We start from the raw sequence: 18,004 nt of genomic DNA on the forward strand, positions 1-18,004 counted from the left end.
TGAAGGCTGTTACCAAAGAGGGCGAGGGCGGTACAGTGACCAATAGGGAAGAAGTCCCTGCCCAGACCTGCTCTGCGGGGCATTCGGCCCCTCTCACTATCTCCCTCCTCCTAGGACCCCGAGGATCCCGAGGACTCCAAGGACTCCGAGCGCCTGGGCTCGTTCTCTCCTGTGCCCGCTGCCAGGGTCGGATGCCAGGGCGAGCAGGCAAGAAGCGCCGCGCCGGGACCTCCGGAACAGGCGGCCGGCCCCGGCGGGCCTCGGGCTCCCGGGCCGGGGCAGCCTCCGGTAAAGGTCTAACCAGTTGGTCTCCCCTCGCCCCCGCCTGGGATGCCGCGGGGGGCGGGGCCTGGCGGGTCGGGGCCAGGCGGGGCCGGGCCTGGAGGAGGTGGGGCGGGGCTGCGCTAGTATCGCTGGGAGTTCTAGGCCCTCGGACAGCTAGGGCGCAACTGTTTTGCTAAGTGGTGGGCTTTCTGGCAGGCCCTCCCGTCTGGGTCAGAAGCCAACTGGAACTAGAAATGATGTTTGAAACCGAGTTTGTGGGCAGGAGCTATGGACCTTTGGGAGCACTGCCCTGGAGACCTGGAATGATCTTGGGAGAATTATCCTCATCACTACCCAACCCCTTCTGGTAGTCCCATCTTGTGCCAGTGGCCCTGGATCCGATTTTATCACACTGAGCTAGTTTTCCTAAGATTTCTCAGCTTTCCAGGGCCATCTCTTAACCCTTTTCCAGCCCCTGTGACCCCTGCTCTGAGTCCCAGCCCCACTCCTCCACTGGCTGGCCTTGCTGGCAGGTGGGTCTAGCGCAGCTGCTCTCCCCAAGCGTGCCCTACCCGTAAGAAGCCACAGCTCTGGAAATCAGGTGCCAAAGAGAGCAGGCCCCATTTAAGGGAGCTTAGAAGGATCAGGAAAGACTTCCAGGGAGACAGGATCTTTGAACAGGGTCTTAAAAGATTGGGTAGGATTTGGACAGGGCAGAAAGGTCCCCCCAAAAAGGACACCTAAATAAAGCAATTCGCTAGGCTGAAATTCAGGAGAAAGATGTTCCTAAAGCCCCAGGAGAGAGGCAGTAGGTGGTAGGAGATAAAACGGGATCACTCAGGTGGAGTATATAGAAGAGGAAGGAGAGCTCTAGGCCAGGCCAGGGCTTTGGCAATGCTGACATTTAAGGAAAGGTTGGTGCTGTCCTGAGGAAGAAAATTCTTTCTTGGCCTGCACATGGAGGTGGTGGTGATTGTGGTGTGGGGTGTAGTCCATTCACACCATTCTTTTTGCAGGGGAACAGGAGAGAAACTGGTGTGTAAACCTGGGCTCTGACCTTCTCTCTTACCATGAGGTGGAACTGCCATTTGACCAGGGCCTTTTGGGGCTCTGGCCTGGGAAGAGCACTCCAGACAGCAGGTAAGCAGGAAGCATGGGTTTCTGTTTCTACTTCCTCTTTCCTCTTCAGGGTCCAGGTGGTGCCTGCAAGAGGGCAGGGATTCAGACTCCAGGTGTACTAGTCCCAGTTCTGTGATTCACTAGCTGTTGACCTTGGGCAAATCACCTCATTTCCTTGTTTTCCTTTTCCCATATAAAATAAGAGAGTCAGACTAGATTATCTTTGAGGGTCCCTCTAGCTACCTAAGTTCAGGAACACTTGTCTGATTTCATTTTGTATTCAACAAATATTTTTTGAGTATCTGCTATGTGCCAAGGTCTCAGTATATAATTGTGCTAAGTTTTAAGTGTATAATTGTGTACAAAACCAGATGTGATCCTGCTTTCATGGTGGTGGTGGGGGGCCAGAAATGAATGTTAAGTAGTCACACAATAAAATATAAAATTGCATAATAACTGATGCAAAGGGGTGGTACATGATGTTTTAAGAGCAAATATTGGGGGATTTGATGTAGACATAGGGTCTGTGTATTGGTGGGGGAACATGGATGGGATCTGGGTGCTAGTTCTTCCTTCTCCTTCTTCTCTCTAGATGAAAGTATCCACTCCGTGATCCACTGGAACTGGACCCTTAAAGGGGAGAGTCCCCTTGGGCCCCCTAGGTGAGGCCTTGGTGTCATATCTTAGAATATATCTGGGCATAGCAGAGTAGCCTGGGAAGGGTCAAGCTACTTGATCTTCTGGCGGGAAGATTGGTCTTCTAGAGGTGGGGAGGGTACAGAGTCAGCCACCAGGCTTAAGAGGAAGTTGGCTTACATCATCTACAGTACAAGTCACAGTGGTCAGCCAGTAGGAGGATCTGTGGGAGGTGGGTGGAGTCTGGCAGTGACCAGGCTGTGTTCCAGACAGGCAGCTATGGGGAGCTGGAGGGCTAGGGGCAAGACTTCAGTCGCAGGGAAGGGTGAGAGTCTGAGAATCTTGACTTGGGTGTCCAGGGTTGGGCGTGAATCTCAGAAAGCCAGAAGTCCATCATTCCAAATAGACCTGGACTCTGAGCCTGTACAGGGACTGAGCTCAATAGCCCCAGATCATCCCTTCTTCTTGCTCCCAGGGTCTTTATACGCCACTATGGAAGCTCAGTGGGCAGTGGTCCCCCATCAGGGAGGCATGGACAGTTGTTCCAGAGCATCTCCGCAACTGGTAAAGAGATTGGATCCTCAGTCAGCCTGAGGAGAGGGGCTGGCTGGGATCCCAGAGTGGGCTGGGGTGTGGAGAGGAGCCTGGAGGGAGAAGCAGGCAGGAAGAGGGAGGCAGAGAGGACCCATTGACATCATCCATCAGTGGGCCCACTCTACCTAGCCCCATCATCTATCTATTCATGTATCTTTTCCTGCAATACTCATGTAATACACACTATGTACAAAGCCCTGGAAGGGATGTACCATCCCTACCTTCCTAGAAGTAAGGTAAAGATTGCATGTAGATATAACCATGAAAACCATTTAACCCAGGCTCAGCATCACTCATCCCATGGCTCCCCACTTTCTGCCACAGGGGTTCCAAATTTTCTGGACATTGTATTTTTTGAGATAGTCCTGTGTGCTCAGTAGCATTCTGGGCCCCAGCATCTCCTGGTGCTATCTTAACTCTGCAGCCTGACCCTACCATCACTTTTACTGGCCCCGTATCTCCTGACCTCTTCCCATGGCCCATACCCTTTGTCTTCCCATCCAGAAGCCATCCAGTGGCACCGCCGGAACCTGGCTGAGTGGTTCAGCCGGCTGCCCAGGGAAGAGCGTCAGTTTGGCCCGACCTTTGCACTAGACACGGTCCATGTGGACCCAGTGATCCGTGAGAGCACCCTCGATGAGCTTCTTTGCCCAGCTTCAGAGCTGGCCCTGGAGCATCAGCTACCTGTGGCCAGGCTCCCCACACTGGCCCTGTCTCAGCTCTTTGACCCAGATGCCTGTGGGCGCCATGTGCAGACAGTAGTTCTGTATGGGACGGTGGGCACAGGCAAGAGCACGTTGGTGCGCAAGATGGTCCTGGACTGGTGTCATGGACAACTGCCAGCATTTGAGCTGCTCATCCCCTTCTCCTGCGAGGACCTGTCATCCCTGGGCCCTGCTCCAGCCTCTTTGTGGCAACTTGTGGCCCAGCGTTACACACCCCTGAAGGAGATTCTGCCCCTGATGGCTGCAGCTGGGTCCCGCCTGCTGTTTGTGCTTCATGGCTTGGAGCGTCTCAACCTAGACTTCCGACTGGCAGGCACAGGGCTTTGCAGTGACCCTGAGAAGCCAGAGGCACCAGCTACTATCATAGTCAATCTGCTGCGCAAATATATGCTGCCTGAGGTAGGTGGCCCCCTGCCCCTCCCTGCCACCTTTGTCCCTGATTTGCTTCCTAAAGATTTTTATGTCCTGGGCCCACATAATTATTGTGTAAGAGAGGCCCTTGGGCTAGTTCAAATCCTGGCCCCACCACTTCCCAGTTGTGTGTCATTGAGCAAGTCACTTACTTCCCCAAGCTTCTGTTTTCTTCTTGAGATACTACATGTAAACTGCTTGGCATAGTGTGCTGGCTTATAATGAGTACACAGTAATTGTTAGTTATAATTATTATGGTCATCATCATTTTCATTCTTGGGCACTTGATTGTCAGGCGCTCCCTGAGGAGTGAGGCAATCAGGATATCAAAGCCTTTCTTAACGCTCAACCATTCTCTTCCCAGGCCAGCATTCTGGTGACCACCCGGCCCTCTGCCATTGGCCGCATCCCTAGCAAGTATGTGGGCCGCTATGGCGAGATCTGTGGTTTCTCTGATACCAACCTGCAGAAGCTCTATTTCCAGCTTCGTCTCAATCAACCAGACTGTGGGCATAGTGCTGGGGTGGGTGTCTCAGCCACATCAGCTCAGCATGACAGCCTGGTGGAGATGCTCTCCAGGAACCTGGAAGGGCACCACCAGATCACTGCTGCCTGCTTCCTGCCCTCCTATTGCTGGCTTATCTGTGCTACCTTGCACTTCCTGCATGCTCCTACACCGGCCGGCCAGACTCTCACAAGCATCTACACCAGCTTCCTGCGTCTAAACTTCAGTGGGGAGATGTTAGACAGCAGTGACCCCTCCAAGTTGTCCTTGATGGCCTATGCTGCCCGAACCATGGGCAAGTTGGCCTATGAGGGGGTGTCTTCCCGCAAGACCTACTTCTCTGAAGAGGATATCCGTGGCTGCCTAGAAGCTGGCATCAGGACAGAAGAAGAATTTCAGCTGCTGCATGTCTTCCGCTGGGATGCCCTGAGGTTTTTTCTGGCCCCGTGCATGGAGCCAGGGCGTCGAGGCACCTTTGTATTCACTGTGCCTGCCATGCAAGAATACCTGGCTGCCCTCTACATTGTGCTGGGTTTGCATAAGACAACTTTGCAGCGGGTGGGCAAGGAAGTGGCCGAGCTTGTGGGCCGTGTTGGAGAGGATGTCAGTCTGGTCCTGGGCATCGTGGCGAAGCTGCTGCCACTAAGGGCCCTACCTCTGCTCTTCAACCTACTTAAGGTAACAACAGCCCCTGGACCCTAGGCTCTCAGCCTCCTATTCCCCGTTTATCGTTTGCTCCACTCCCAGAAGGAAACTAATAATTCCTGCATAGCTGTGAGTCTTCTTTTTTCGGCCTTGGTTTCAGATTTGGGCAATTGGGCTCTTAGTGAGATTGGGGCATAAAGAAGGGAGAGAGAGAAGCTGTAGGCTGGTGAAGGCTTGGGGGCTGGGAAGGGAATTTGAGAGTGCAGGGACTTTAATAACAATCCTACAACCCTAAGATGGTTTTCTTTTGCATTTCTTCTAGTCTTTGTTTCTGTGAGGCAGGAATCACTATAGTTCAGGGTCTGTCCTCTGCTTTGCAGGTCCAGACACTATTATATCTGTTCTTCCAGAGATGATTAGACTCCGATAGTGATGACTCATCTTAACTAAATCACCAGAAAGGCAGGTTCATAAAGCAGATGTCATTGTATTCATTTATACCAGGAGGATAAATGCATTGGTAATTGGCTTAGGACAGTTTATCCAGGGTACAGGTCCATTCCAGAAACCAAATTACAGGCCTGAGAACTGTGTTGCCAGCAGGGTGGATGTACTAAGTTTTTGAGGGGAAGAAGGATCCACTCTGCTGATGTCTGCAAGGTGACTTATAAATGAAATGCTATTATGATCCCTTTAATTTTTTAATTTTAATTTTATTGTTTTGAGAGAGAGAGAAAGAGAGAGAAACAATGCTTTATTGGTTCACTTATTTATGCATTCATTGGCTTTTTTCTTATATGTGCCCTGACTGGGCATCAAACCCACAACCTTGGCTTATTGGGATGATGCTCTAGCCAACTGATCTAGCCAGCCAGGGCCATTAGTCCTTTTATAAATGAGGAAACTGAGGCTCACAGAGGCTAAAGAACTTGTCTAAGGTCACTCAGATAGTAAACAAAATAGCTGGGATCTGAGCCCAGGTTTCATGATTCTGAAATCTGTCTCTTTCTGCCAGATTTTACTGATATATTGTGGATATTTTGTCAAGCTATGTATGGTGCCTTCCTAAGTAACCCTTTTCCCTCTAGGAATCTTTTAGTAACTGATCTTGAGGAGGGAGAGCCCTGGTCAAATTTGAACAAGTTTTCCTTTTTATAGGTGGCAAAGCATAAGGGTTAAGAACAGGGATTCAGTAATGCAGCTACCTCAGTTGAAATAAAGGCTCTACTACTTCCTAGCTGTGTCACCTTTGATAAGTTGTTTAACCTCTCTGTGCCTCAGAGTCCTTATCTCTTAAATGGGGATAATAGTAGAATCTATATCATTGGCCTAATAGGAGGATTAAATGTATTCACCTTCAGGGCATGGCACATAATAAGTGCTATTTAATTGTTAAACATAAAAACAGGCTCAGGCAGCCCACCCCTTCTTACATGATCACCCCAGACAGGGAAATAATGGCCATTGCTGAGGCTACCCTTCCCCTTTGAGCATGTACTTGCCTTGTCCAGATTGCAGTGAGAGGCTGTGGTTCCCTGACAGGTTCCAGAAAGCCCCTCCATTCTTTTAGAGTGCACCAGAATTGTTAGCACCACACTCCCTAGCCCTCCTGGAGGAAGGGTTGCCTAGCAGAGGATGGTTCCACACTTCCCAGGGTGACATTTTCTCACCACAATACCAGATTAGTGTTACCTCCATGGCAGGAACCTTACCTATAAAAAGTGAAAAAATAAAACCAGACATTAGAGGAGGTGCCACAAACAACCTCATGGCTCACTGCCAGAGGTAGGGACCCTTTATTTCTTTCACAACCATTGTAAGGATGCGAGATGATGTTGCAAATGTCCACAACATTCAGCTCATTTTTAAAAAATATTTTATTAATTTATCTTTAGAGAGATAGGAACGGAGTGGGAAAGAGGGAGAGAAACATTGATATGCAAGATACATTGATCTGATGCTTCTCACATGCCCCCAACTGGGGACCTGGCCCACCACCCAGGCATGACTGGGAATCAAACCAGCGACTTTTCAGTTCTCAGGCCAGCACACAGTCTACAGAGCCACACCAGCCAGGGCACATTCATTTCTTCAATGAATATTTGAGTGCCTGCTGTGTGCCAGGTAATATGTTAGATTCTGAGGGAGAAAGCAGTTAAAAACAAACCAACCAATTTTCTGCTTTTTCCAGTCATACAATCTGAACACAAGCATGTCAGCATAACCATGTAATTAAAAAATATGGTAAGTGCCTGGAAAGCAAAGTTCTAGGTGCTGAAAGTGTCTAATGGGGGAACTGGCTTGGGGGAATAAGGAAAGCTTCTCTGCAGGAAGGGCGCTTAGTCTGACCCCTAGAGGATTAGCCAGAAAAGAATTGGGAAAACACCCCAGAAAGAGTATAGAGCTTTGCCACTGTTGAGAGAAAGTGAGAGAGAGAGAGAGAGAGAGAGAGAGAGAGAGAGAGAGAGAGAGAGAGAGAGAGAGAGAGAGAAGCTGAAAGGACAGAAGCAGAGTGAATGAGGGTGAGAGGCCCATGATGAAGTTGGCAGGGACCAAGCGATGTAGTGTTTTGAAGTAGTAAGAGTAATATCAGTCATCATTGTTCTGATGATGATGATATATGGATATATGGTGGTTCCTTCCCACCACCCCCTGGGCTTGAAAATGTATGGGGTGTTTGGGAGGAATGTATGTCTGGAGTGCATGAGACAAGTACTGAGGGATGACTCTGGAAAGATCAAATTGGGGCCAAATTATGAAAAGTTTTATATTCTGTGTGGGTAGTGGGGAGTGGAATAGTATATATATGATCGAACAAATCATACTATAAGTTCAAGAGGAGACACAAAGCTGGAGCAGTCAGGGAAAGTGCTCCTGCTTCCTTTCCCAGGTGGTTCCACGAGTTTTTGGGCGCATGACGGGTAAAAGCCGTGAGGCGGTTGCCCAGGCCATGGTGCTGGAGATGTTCCGAGAGGAGGATTACTACAATGATGATGTCCTGGACCAAATGGGTGCCAGTATCCTGGGCATGGAGGGCCCCCGGCGTCACTCAGATGAGCCCCCTGAAGATGAGGTCTTTGAGCTCTTCCCCATGTTCATGGGAGGGCTTCTCTCTGCCCATAACCGGGCCATGCTAGCTCAGCTTGGCTGCCCCATCAAGAACCTTGATGCCCTGGAGAATGCCCAGGCCATCAAGAAGAAGCTGGGAAAGTTGGGCCGGCAGGTGCTGCCTCCCTCGGAGCTCCTTGACCACCTCTTCTTCCACTATGAGTTCCAGAATCAGCACTTCTCTGCTGAGGTGCTCAGCTCCCTGTGCCAACTCAACCTGGCAGGCGTGCGCATGACACCCCTCAAATGCACAGTGGTGGCAGCTGTACTGGGCAGCAGAAGGCATACCCTGACTGAGGTGAACTTGGCCTCCTGCCAGCTGGACCCTGCTGGCCTACGCACACTCATGCCCGTCTTCCTGCGTGCCCAAAAGCTGGGGTGAGGATCTCATGCACAGACATGAAGACAGGAGAGGGTTGGAAGTGAAGAGTGGGAAGAGAAGTTTCTAGGAAAACCAAAGGTACTAAGGAAGGACCAAGGGGTGGGATGAAAGGGTCCGGTGTGGGAAGACGTGACGAGAGCAATAGAAGGGACAGGCGTGGACTGCAAGAGTCAGGATGGTGAGAAAGGGGCCTGACGGATGGGCAGGCCCTATGCTGAGTTGCTTCTTTGGTTTCTCACATCTCCTCTGATCACCTTTTGCTCCAGCTTGCAACTCAACAGCCTGGGCCCAGAGGCCTGCAGGGACCTCCGAGATCTGCTGCTACATGACCAGTGCCAAATTACCACCCTGCGGTAAGTGTCCTGGGAAAGGGCTGGAGGGAGGCTCAGGCCATTCTGGTGGCCACCTATGGTCAAGGGTGTGTCCTTGCCTCAACATACCTGGCACAGACCCACCCATGGTACAGTAAAGGGGGTGGAAGTCTGGCCCTGTCCTGCCCCCCCAGGTCTAATACAAGCAGTAGGGTGGGGATAGGGGTGAGATGCCACCAGACATAGGTGCTAAGAAAGCCTCTTATGTGGCTAAAATCAGTCTGGGGAATGGGGTAGAATAATACCCAGTCCTGTTGCCTGGTAACAGTGCCACTGATACCTTTCCAGAATTTTCCTTGTCGCTTCACAAGAATGACCTTAATGCTGGGCATTCAGTAGATGCTCCCAAAGTGTTGACTGATTTACTAGGAACTCAGACTCTTGGGTTTCTGGTTTCTGGTTGAAGTAAGGGGAGGTAAATGAGGAAAGAGAAAGAAGGGAGGACAAGAAGGATGGGGCCGTGGGGTCTGGGAGGAGGTGAGACAAGGAGGAAGAAGGGAAATGGTAATGATGAAGAGGAAGAGAAGATGTGGGTAGGGAGTCAGCAAAGGAGAATGCAAGGAGGGAAAAGAGGAGAGGAGAAGCCAACTTCTACCCTGCTCTCCCTCCTTGGCAGTGTGTCATACCTGCTATTTCTCCATCCTCTTCTCCTGGACCTACATTTCTGTGTCCAGGCTGGTCTTCATCCCAGGCTGTGTACCCTTTTGGCTCAAACACAGGGTCTCTACCATGGCACTTATAACCTTGGGGTGTTTGTGGCTATAGGCTGTCCAACAATCCACTGACAGCTGAGGGTGTGGCCTTGCTGTTGGAGGGGCTAGCTGGAAACACCTCGCTGACACACTTGTCCCTGCTACACACGGGCCTTGGGGACAAAGGCCTGGAGCTCCTGGCTGCCCAGCTGGACCGTAATCAACAGCTACAGGAGCTGAACGTGGCCTACAATGGCGCTGGTGACTCAGCGGCCCTGGCCCTGGCCAAGGCTGCCTGGGAGCATCCTTCCCTGGAGCTGCTGCAGTGAGTCTTGTCCCTCACGGGTCATTGCCAAAGCCCAGCCTGGGACTGCGTTTCCCATCCTCAGTCTTTCTTCCCTTTCTCCACTGTGCTTTTTCTACCCTAGGGGGTGGGCCTGGGCCTGTCCTCTCTTCCTGGCTTCTGACTGATGCTTATCAACCTGCTCTGAGCCAACCCACCCCTCTGTGATTGGTCCTTACCCTGCCCCGATTCCCTACCACCATTTCTCCTAGGCTCCTGGTGGCTCCGTTCCTACTGCCCTTGGTCCCACTAAATTCTAATGTCATCCCTGCCTCCTGCTGGCCGCCGCCTTCTATCTCTGGCTTATTGAAGACACACCCCATCACATTTCACAGCCAGGGACTGAGTTGTTAGACCCCCCGACACACATGGACTCTGTCCACCCGCCACCCTCTGCCATTCCTCAGAGCCTTGCTGAGTGGTATCTACTCCTCTCTCTCCTGCTAGCCTCTACTTCAATGAGCTGAGCTCAGAGGGTCGCCATGTCTTGCGGAACTTGGGGGGCACTGCCGAAGGTAGTGCCCGGATTGTGGTATCGCTGACGGAGGGAACAGCAGTGTCAGAGTACTGGTCGGTGATCCTCAGTGAAGTCCAGCGGAACCTCAACAGCTGGGACCGGGGCCGGGTCCAGCGCCACCTCGAGCTACTGCTGCAGGATCTGGAAGATAACCGAGGAGCCACCCTGAATCCCTGGCGCAAGGCCCAGCTGCTTCGAGTGGAGGGAGAGGTTAGGGCCCTCCTGGAGCAGCTGGGAGGCCCTGGACACTGAGACAGTGGCGGCAGGCCCCTAGCTGTGTGACCCCTATCCCCACACCCCTTCCCTCTGTGGCCTCCTGGCTAGCACTACTACTTTTATAAAGATTCCTTCATGGCTGGAGGCAAAGGACTGGGCACAGCTGTACCAGTGGCCCTCCAGGAACATGTCAACCAAGCCTCCCAAGTCTGGAATTTCCAGTCATGAGACATGCCTCTTCTCCTTTAGGCTAGGACAACTGAAGGATGCGGCATTTCCTGACTAAATTGCCGTGCAGCACCACCACTAGCCTTGCCTCTGTCTCCTCTCGAGAAGCCTCTGTGCCTCCAGGGGGCCCACTTCTTATGTCCAACTACCCAGGGGTGTTGCTGTCCAGATGTGTTGGAGCGCTTCCTCCTCCTGCCTTTATACCTTCCGTGGAACACTCAGGATACTTGCAGCCACTTTCCTCTCTCATTGGTGCTTTCTCCTTGGCTTCGTGCTCCTCTTACCACAATGGTGCTTGTGCTCAGTGCTCCCTACCAGTATGTGCACTGACTTGTTGTATTAAAAAACTGTCTGCCACCTACTGTGGCCTCTTTGCCTAGTGCTTTCAAGGAAGGACACTGTTCTTGGCCATTCTGATTAAACTGCTGACCGCTTTTTGTTACAGTAGTTCTTAGGTAATAAGTTCAAAGGCAGTGAGGGCTGGGAGGGACGCATGATATTGGGGTGTGGAGTAGGCCATGCAAGGCCAGAGGACTCCTCTTGCCCCTTTCATACATTCTTACCCCAGGCTTGGAATTAGTGATCATCACTCTATCTTTCTCTGCACCTAGCTGGAGCTGGGACAGCAGCAGAGTCTCTGGAGAAGCTGGGGCCCAGGAATGGGTGCAGGAGGAAAATGAATACTTCCCTAGGGATAAGACTTTCCTTGTTTAATCATTATCCCACTGCTTAGAAGGCAGAGTCTTAAAGGAGGCAGGACTGGGTGCAGTGTAAGTGGGAAGGTCAGCTGCTTTCAGTGGACCTTGTCCCTACCCTGAGGACTGGGTTGTTGATTCAACTATGGAGGCAGCTACAGGTAGGAGGCTGGGAGATATACCCTGGAGGGGACTTCAGGATAGTCAAGGGTAGACTGGGAGGCAGAGGCTTTATAGACCAGGTCACACTTGATGCTGGGGCTTGGAGCCCTGAGACAAATAGCCTGGAAGTTAGGAGAGAGGAAGTGAGTGGATATGTCTGTCTTTCTGGTCCACACCCTCTACTGATAAGTTCAGATTTCTGTGCCATGGCCTCAATGCAAGGGGAAGGAAGGGAAAGGAAAGACCCTTTTGGAGCAGAATGGAAGGGAGCATGTCCTGAGTTTGGAGGTTCTCCTAAGTCCTTTCAGTTAATTATCATGGAAGGGGGTGGAGAATGCACCTCTCTTCTCCTAACCCCAATTTTGCCCAGCAGGTCTCCAGGACACAGCTATGTTAACTCTGTAAGTGATTTCCTTTGAAGGGATAGGGCAAGGGAAGGGGAAATCAAGGGAGGGGAAGCTCTTCAGCTGCCATTAGCATCTCAAGTAGAGTCTGGGATCTCCTTACAGGAAGCTTGAGTTTAACCCAAACCTGGGCATTGATAATCCTGCCCTGTCTCTGGCTGAAGATCACGATCCCTCTGGTAACCCCCTCACCCCCTGGGCAATCATTCCCCTTCCCAAGAGATACCATGTATCTGCACAGCCTCCCATCTCCTTGATAACCACTCATCTGCTCTCTCGGATAACAGCCTTGGCTGGGAGTGACCACATGGACAGAGGAGGGGGCCAGGCATTCCTTCTGTTTTAGCCATTCTGCCCACACAGTATTTGGCCCTATTGCCCAACACTGGGTAGAAGTCCGCCTGGTGCCCTATCAAGGGAACAGCATTTGTCGGGCACTAGGTGACTCGTAATTGGGCCACATCCCTCCTCCCCCTTTTCTGCTGCCCACTTTCCCCTCCAGATCTCTGGAGCCTGGAGAGGCCTCGCTTCTGCCTGCTAAGTAAAGAAGAGGGCAGGAGTTTTGGTTTCCATCTACAGCAGGAACTGGACAGGGTCACTCGTGTGGTGTGCAGGGTGGAGCCAGGCTCCTCTGCCCAGCGGCAGGGTCTTCGGGAAGGAGACCGGATCCTGGCAGTGAACAACCATGTTGTGGAACATGAAGACTCTGAGGTGGTGAGGTTGGGCTGGGATTCCCCATGGCACTCGAAAATGTCCCATAGCATCACAGGGAGAGAAAGACCGAGATCACCTCCTTGGGTATATGGGAGCAGGACCCAAGCCTTAACCTCCCCCACCTCCCAGGATTTGGGGGTACCGAGTTCAGAATATTTGGGTAAAAGCATTCCAGAAAGCTGGTTTCCATGATGAAAATTATAGGTTCCAGGGACTGGGAGTTGGCAAGATGGACCAGCTCTAACCATACCCTCTGTTTAGGTGGTACTCCGCATCCGGGCCAGTGGTCCTCGGGTTCTGCTGACAGTTTTGGCACAGCACGTGTATGATGAGGCCCGAGCTCAGCAAGGGAATGATGCCCTCCTCTGTCCTACTCTCAGCCTCGGGATCCGGCCCCGTCTGTGCCACATAGTGAAAGATGAGGGTGGTTTTGGCTTTAGTGTCACCCACGGTGAGCTTAGAGGTTCAGGAGGGAGGTCAGGAAGGGGAATCTCAGTCCCGCTCCAGGCAGCCAGCAGACTTAACACTTCCTTTTTTTTTTTTTTGCTTCCAGAACATCGGGGTTCTTTCTGGTTGGTGCTGAGTACTGGAGGAGCAGCTGAGCGAGCAGGGGTGCCCCCTGGGGCCCGACTCTTAGAAGTGAATGGGGTCAGTGTGGAGAAGTTCACTCATAACCAACTCAGCAGGAAGGTATGGCTGCCTGCTTCCCCATTCATCCTTCACCCTTCTGGGCCTGGGCCCTTGCTGCAGGAAGCAGATTCCTCCCCCAAGTGCCTCCTCACCTGATCTTATCTTGTATCTCCATCACCATCCTTTCCTTTACAGTTTATGCTAAACCCTTCTCTCCACTATCCTTAGTGCCTCATTCCTGGGCCTGGGAAGAGGGGCTGCGAGGAGGTGCCTGCCTCTGCCCTCCCTACCCAGGTAGTTGATGCTGAAGCCCTGCTGGGTCCCCACAGCTTTGGCAGAGTGGAGAGCAGGTGACCCTGCTGGTGGCAGGACCAGAGGTGGAAGAACAGTGTCGCCAGCTGGGAATGCCTCTGGCTGCACCCCTGGCGGAGGGCTGGGCACTGCCTGCCAAGCCCCGCTGTCTGTACCTAGAGAAAGGGCCCCAGGGCTTCGGGTTCCTGCTCAGGGAGGAGAAGGGCCTTGGTGGTCATCTTGGTGAGTGGGAGCCCTGGGGGTGGGTAGGGAAGGTGGGCCTTCGGGTGGGCATACAAGTGTATATATGCACCTCAGTGCACATAGGTCATGTCTCTGTCTGAGTCCCAGCCCTTGGCCTCCTCCTCCTGCGTACCCCTGGGGGGTACTACCCACTGTTCCTGGGGCTGGCATTGAGGGTACTCATGGAAGGAGCAGTGAGGATATCTATTTCCCAGGGCAGTTCCTGTGGGAGGTGGACCCAGGACTGCCAGCTGAGAGGGCCGGGATGCAGGATGGGGACCGGCTGGTGGCTGTGGCTGGGGAGAGTGTGGAGGGGCTGAGCCATGAGGAGACAGTGTCCAGGATTCGCGCACAAGGCTCTCGTATTTCCCTCACTGTTGTGGACCCTGAGGCTGACCACTTCTTCAGCATGGTGAGAGCTGAGGGGCAGGGGTTAGGGTGGGGGCAGGAATGGAGTGGAGCTCAGGTGGAGGCAGAAGCAACAGGTTGGTTCAATCTGCCTCCTTCCAGGTTCGCTTGTCTCCACTCCTTTTCCTGGAGAGCACAGAGGCTCCTGCCTCTCCCCAGGACACCTGCTCAGCCTCTCTGGTTGAAACAAAGGATTCATCAGTTGAAGAGACAGCTGTGCCTCCTGTCCCATGTGGCTCCTGTCAGTGCTTCTTGTATCCTGGGCCTAGCGGTGGCTATGGCTTCCGACTCAGCTATGTGGCCAGTGGGCCTTGTCTCTTTATCTCCCAGGTGACTGATACCCCATGTGCCTTGGATCCTATCAACATTTGTCTCCTGGTGAACCTTCCTTTGCTTCCCCCCAAGACCCTTAGAGCACCCAGCAAACTTTTCTTGTTCTGTATCTCACCCCCAACCCCCAGGTGATTCAAGGAGGCTCAGCTGCCCAGGCAGGACTGCAAAAGGGTGATGTGATTCTGGAGGTGAATGGAAATTCTGTTGATGGAGAGAACGACTTGGAAATGCTTCAGCAGCTGACTAAGGCTGAGCCACCTCTGTGCCTAAAACTGGTGAACAGGTTTCCACAGGGCTTGGAAGCATGGATTCCCCCAGGGTCTGTAGAGGTAAGAAAGGAGAGGGACTTTGAGCAGCTGGAAAAGGACAGAGGGGTACCAGAGAGGTGGGCAGAGCAGGAGGGCTATAGGGTGAAGCAGGGTGTGGCATGAAGGTTGGGACTTTAGGCAATGGAAGGTGGGAACAAGTCCCATTATTGGGCAGTCCATGCAGGTGGGGACCGGGCAAAAGAGCTCTTCTGGTCCTTGAATGACCTTCTCCCTTCTCTTTTTGCTTAGGAGTGGGCTCTAGCCTCAGATGTGCTGTAGTGCTCTCCTCCTTGGCACAGCCCTACTCAGTAGTTTTCCTGTCTGCACTCTCCAGCTGGAGGTGGTAGGAGCTGAGCTGCTCTTTTTATGCCAGAAACTGGACCTCTAGGATTTTGGACAATCACAGGCTTGCCCAGAGTGTCCATTCCTCCCATGGGCCCATCTCCCAGAAGAAGCTGTGGTCAGAGGCCTTGGGTGGGCCCACTAAGAATCCTCCCCTTTGACTTCAGAGGAGGCCATGTGGGAGCTTTGGAAGCTGTGCCCCAAGGATGAAGTTTTGAGATGAGTGGTGTGATTTTGTAATTTATAATAAGAAATATATATTTGGTCTTCATACTCACTCCTGGCACAGAGCTCCTACAACCCTTGGAATTTCCAAAGCAAGAAGAGCAATAAAGCTCAGGGGGCTGGGGGTGTTGGCTGCCAGGGAACCAACTTGTGATTACTGGGTTGAAACTTTCAGCCCTACCCCCACTCCCACCCCACCCTGGCTTCCTGGGAGGACAGAGGGGCTGGAGCTTAAATTAATCACCAATGGTTTAATCAGTCATGCTTATGTAATGAAGCCTCTATAAAAACCCAAAAGGCCAAGGCTCAGACAGCTTCCAGGTTGCTGAACATGTGGAGAGGGCAGGAGCTTCTATGCCCATACTCTGCCCTGTGCATCTCTTCCCTCTGACTGTTCCTGAATTGCATCCTTTATAATAAACTGGCAATTGAGTAAGTAAACTGTTTCCCTGAATTCTGTAAGCCTCTCCAGTGACGGATAGAACTAGAGGAGGGAATCGTGGGAACCTCTGATTTATAGCCAGTTGGTCAGAAGCACAGTGACAACCTGGACTTGAAATTGGCATCCTGTGGGGCTGAGTCCTTAACCTATGGTATCTCTAGGTAGATAGTGTCAGAATTGGATTAAATTGTAGGACACCGAATTGGTATCACAGAAGAGCTGGAGAATTTCTTGGTGTGGGAAAAACCCTTACACATTTGGTGATCGAAAGTGAAGTAGTACCGAGAGTTTTCATAAAAGAGAGAAACACAGACTTCCCTTTCCAAGTAGACTGAAAGGCCATCTGGAAGTTACCCTAGGTATGACTCCAGGACTCTTGAATGTATTGCATTAGTTTGGAGATGAGCACCTTAGGATTATGGGGGCTGGTGCCTGATCAGTGTTGGTCTATTATAGAAATGGCCTTTCCCCCCACAAATCTCACTGCCTGTGTTTGTGTGGGTGGGCTGTGGTTCGAAGGGACCAAAAGGCCCTGGGCTCAAGGGGTGGGACCCAGTTTCTTTAGGAGAAGCATTAAGACCTTGTCAAATTTCTCTCCTGTCATTCAGTCTTTAGGCTAATGGGTTAGCCCAGAACCAAGGTGTTCCCTTGAAAGTTACTCATTTTTGCCAAAAAGCCTAAACCCACAGTTTTGTTGACTTCTACATCAAGACAGCTTTATTGCTGGGGCCCCAGAGGCTATATGCTTACAGCCTCAAAGATCCAGATCTAAAGCTCTTTCGATTTTATACTGATTAAATCAGTACTGCAGTATTTGATTAACCAAGCTTCTGCAGATTTTGTGATTCTTGGGACTTTTTTGATGTAAGAAATACTTTATTTATGCATCTCCTTCCCACAGTCATTTTTATTTTTTCCAGCATTATTCTGCCAGGTGTCCTTAGGAATTTTTTAAAATAGAAAATTGGCATTCTGGTATTTCTTTATCTGCTTTGTGTGAAGCCATGGTGTCAAGTGTAGTTGGCTGCTATTTACTGCTTGTCTAGTCATGAGAGTTCACTGTAATCAGCACAATTCTGAACTACCAATAAAGGAAACACATCCACAAAAAAAAAAAAAAAGTCTCAACAGACCAATAACAAAGAAGGAAATTGAAACAGTAATCCAAAATCTCCCTGCACACAAAATCCCTGGACTGGATGGCTTCACAGTCGAATTTTACAAAACATTTAGGGAAGAACTAACTCCTACCCTCCTCAAACTATTCCAGAAAATCCAAGAAGAGGGAAAAATCCCAAACTCTTTCTATGAAGACAGTATTACCCTCATCCCAAAACCAGGTCAAGACACAGCAAAGAAAGAAAACTGCAGGCCTATATCGCTGATGACCATAGATGCTAAAATCCTCAATAAAATTTTGGCAAACAGGATCCAACAATACATCAAAAAGATCATACACCATGATCAAGTGGGATTCATCCCAGGGATGCAAGGATGGTTTAATATTCGCAAATCAATAAATATAATACATCACCTAAACAAAATGAAAGACAAAAATCACATGATCATATCTATAGATGCAGAAAAAGCATTTGATAAAGTAAAACACCAATTTATGTTGAAAACACTCAGCAAAATGGGAATAGAGGGAGCATACCTTAACATCATTAAGGCTATATATGAGAAGCCTGAAGCCGACATCATACTCAATGGACAAAAACTGAAAGCATTCCCCCTGAAATCAGGAACTAGACAAGGCTGTCCACTCTCCCCACTTCTATTCAACATAGTGTTGGAAGTCCTAGCCACAGCAATCAGACAAGACAAAGAAATAAAAGGCATCCAAATTGGGGAAGAAGAAGTAAAACTATCACTATTTGCAGATAACATGATAGTATACCTAGAAAACCCTATAAAATCCACTAAAAGACTACTTGATATAATAAGTAAATTTGGCAAAATAGCAGGGTACAAAATAAATATACAGAAATCTAAGGCATTTCTGTACACCAACAATAAAATATCAGAGACAGAAGCAAAAAAGAAAATAC

General features: G+C 50.7%; 2 protein-coding genes across 4 annotated transcripts; both read left to right on the plus strand.

Moving 5' to 3' along the window:
- Positions 1-1,282: 1,282 nt before the first annotated feature.
- Positions 1,283-11,118, plus strand: NLRX1 (NLR family member X1). Of its 2 annotated transcripts, XM_090266095.1 has the most exons (9): positions 1,283-1,404; positions 1,976-2,045; positions 2,495-2,583; positions 3,118-3,737; positions 4,114-4,932; positions 7,790-8,385; positions 8,656-8,742; positions 9,526-9,777; positions 10,243-11,118. In XM_090266095.1, the coding sequence occupies exons 1-9, from the start codon at positions 1,335-1,337 to the stop codon at positions 10,562-10,564; spliced, it is 2,925 nt and encodes a 974-aa protein (XP_090122221.1). In that variant the 5' UTR covers positions 1,283-1,334; the 3' UTR covers positions 10,565-11,118. The 2 variants fall into 2 exon arrangements, with proteins under 2 accessions (XP_090122221.1, XP_090122222.1); XM_090266096.1 differs by lacking the exons at positions 1,976-2,045; positions 2,495-2,583.
- Positions 11,119-11,181: 63 nt separating this feature from the next.
- Positions 11,182-15,952, plus strand: NHERF4 (NHERF family PDZ scaffold protein 4). 2 transcript variants are annotated; one of them, XM_090266097.1, is made up of 11 exons: positions 11,182-11,612; positions 11,987-12,014; positions 12,123-12,196; positions 12,520-12,731; positions 12,993-13,182; positions 13,285-13,421; positions 13,691-13,895; positions 14,111-14,307; positions 14,406-14,633; positions 14,765-14,965; positions 15,194-15,952. In XM_090266097.1, exons 1-11 carry the CDS (start codon positions 11,597-11,599, stop codon positions 15,221-15,223), a joined length of 1,518 nt encoding a protein of 505 aa, XP_090122223.1. In that variant the 5' UTR covers positions 11,182-11,596; the 3' UTR covers positions 15,224-15,952. The 2 variants fall into 2 exon arrangements, with proteins under 2 accessions (XP_090122223.1, XP_090122224.1); XM_090266098.1 differs by having other exon boundaries at positions 12,520-12,728.
- Positions 15,953-18,004: the final 2,052 nt, after the last annotated feature.

This window comes from Furipterus horrens, unplaced genomic scaffold, assembly GCF_987537825.1.
Source record: "Furipterus horrens unplaced genomic scaffold, mFurHor1.1.pri manual_scaffold_2, whole genome shotgun sequence".
In the NCBI taxonomy this organism is placed as follows: Eukaryota; Metazoa; Chordata; class Mammalia; order Chiroptera; family Furipteridae; genus Furipterus; species Furipterus horrens.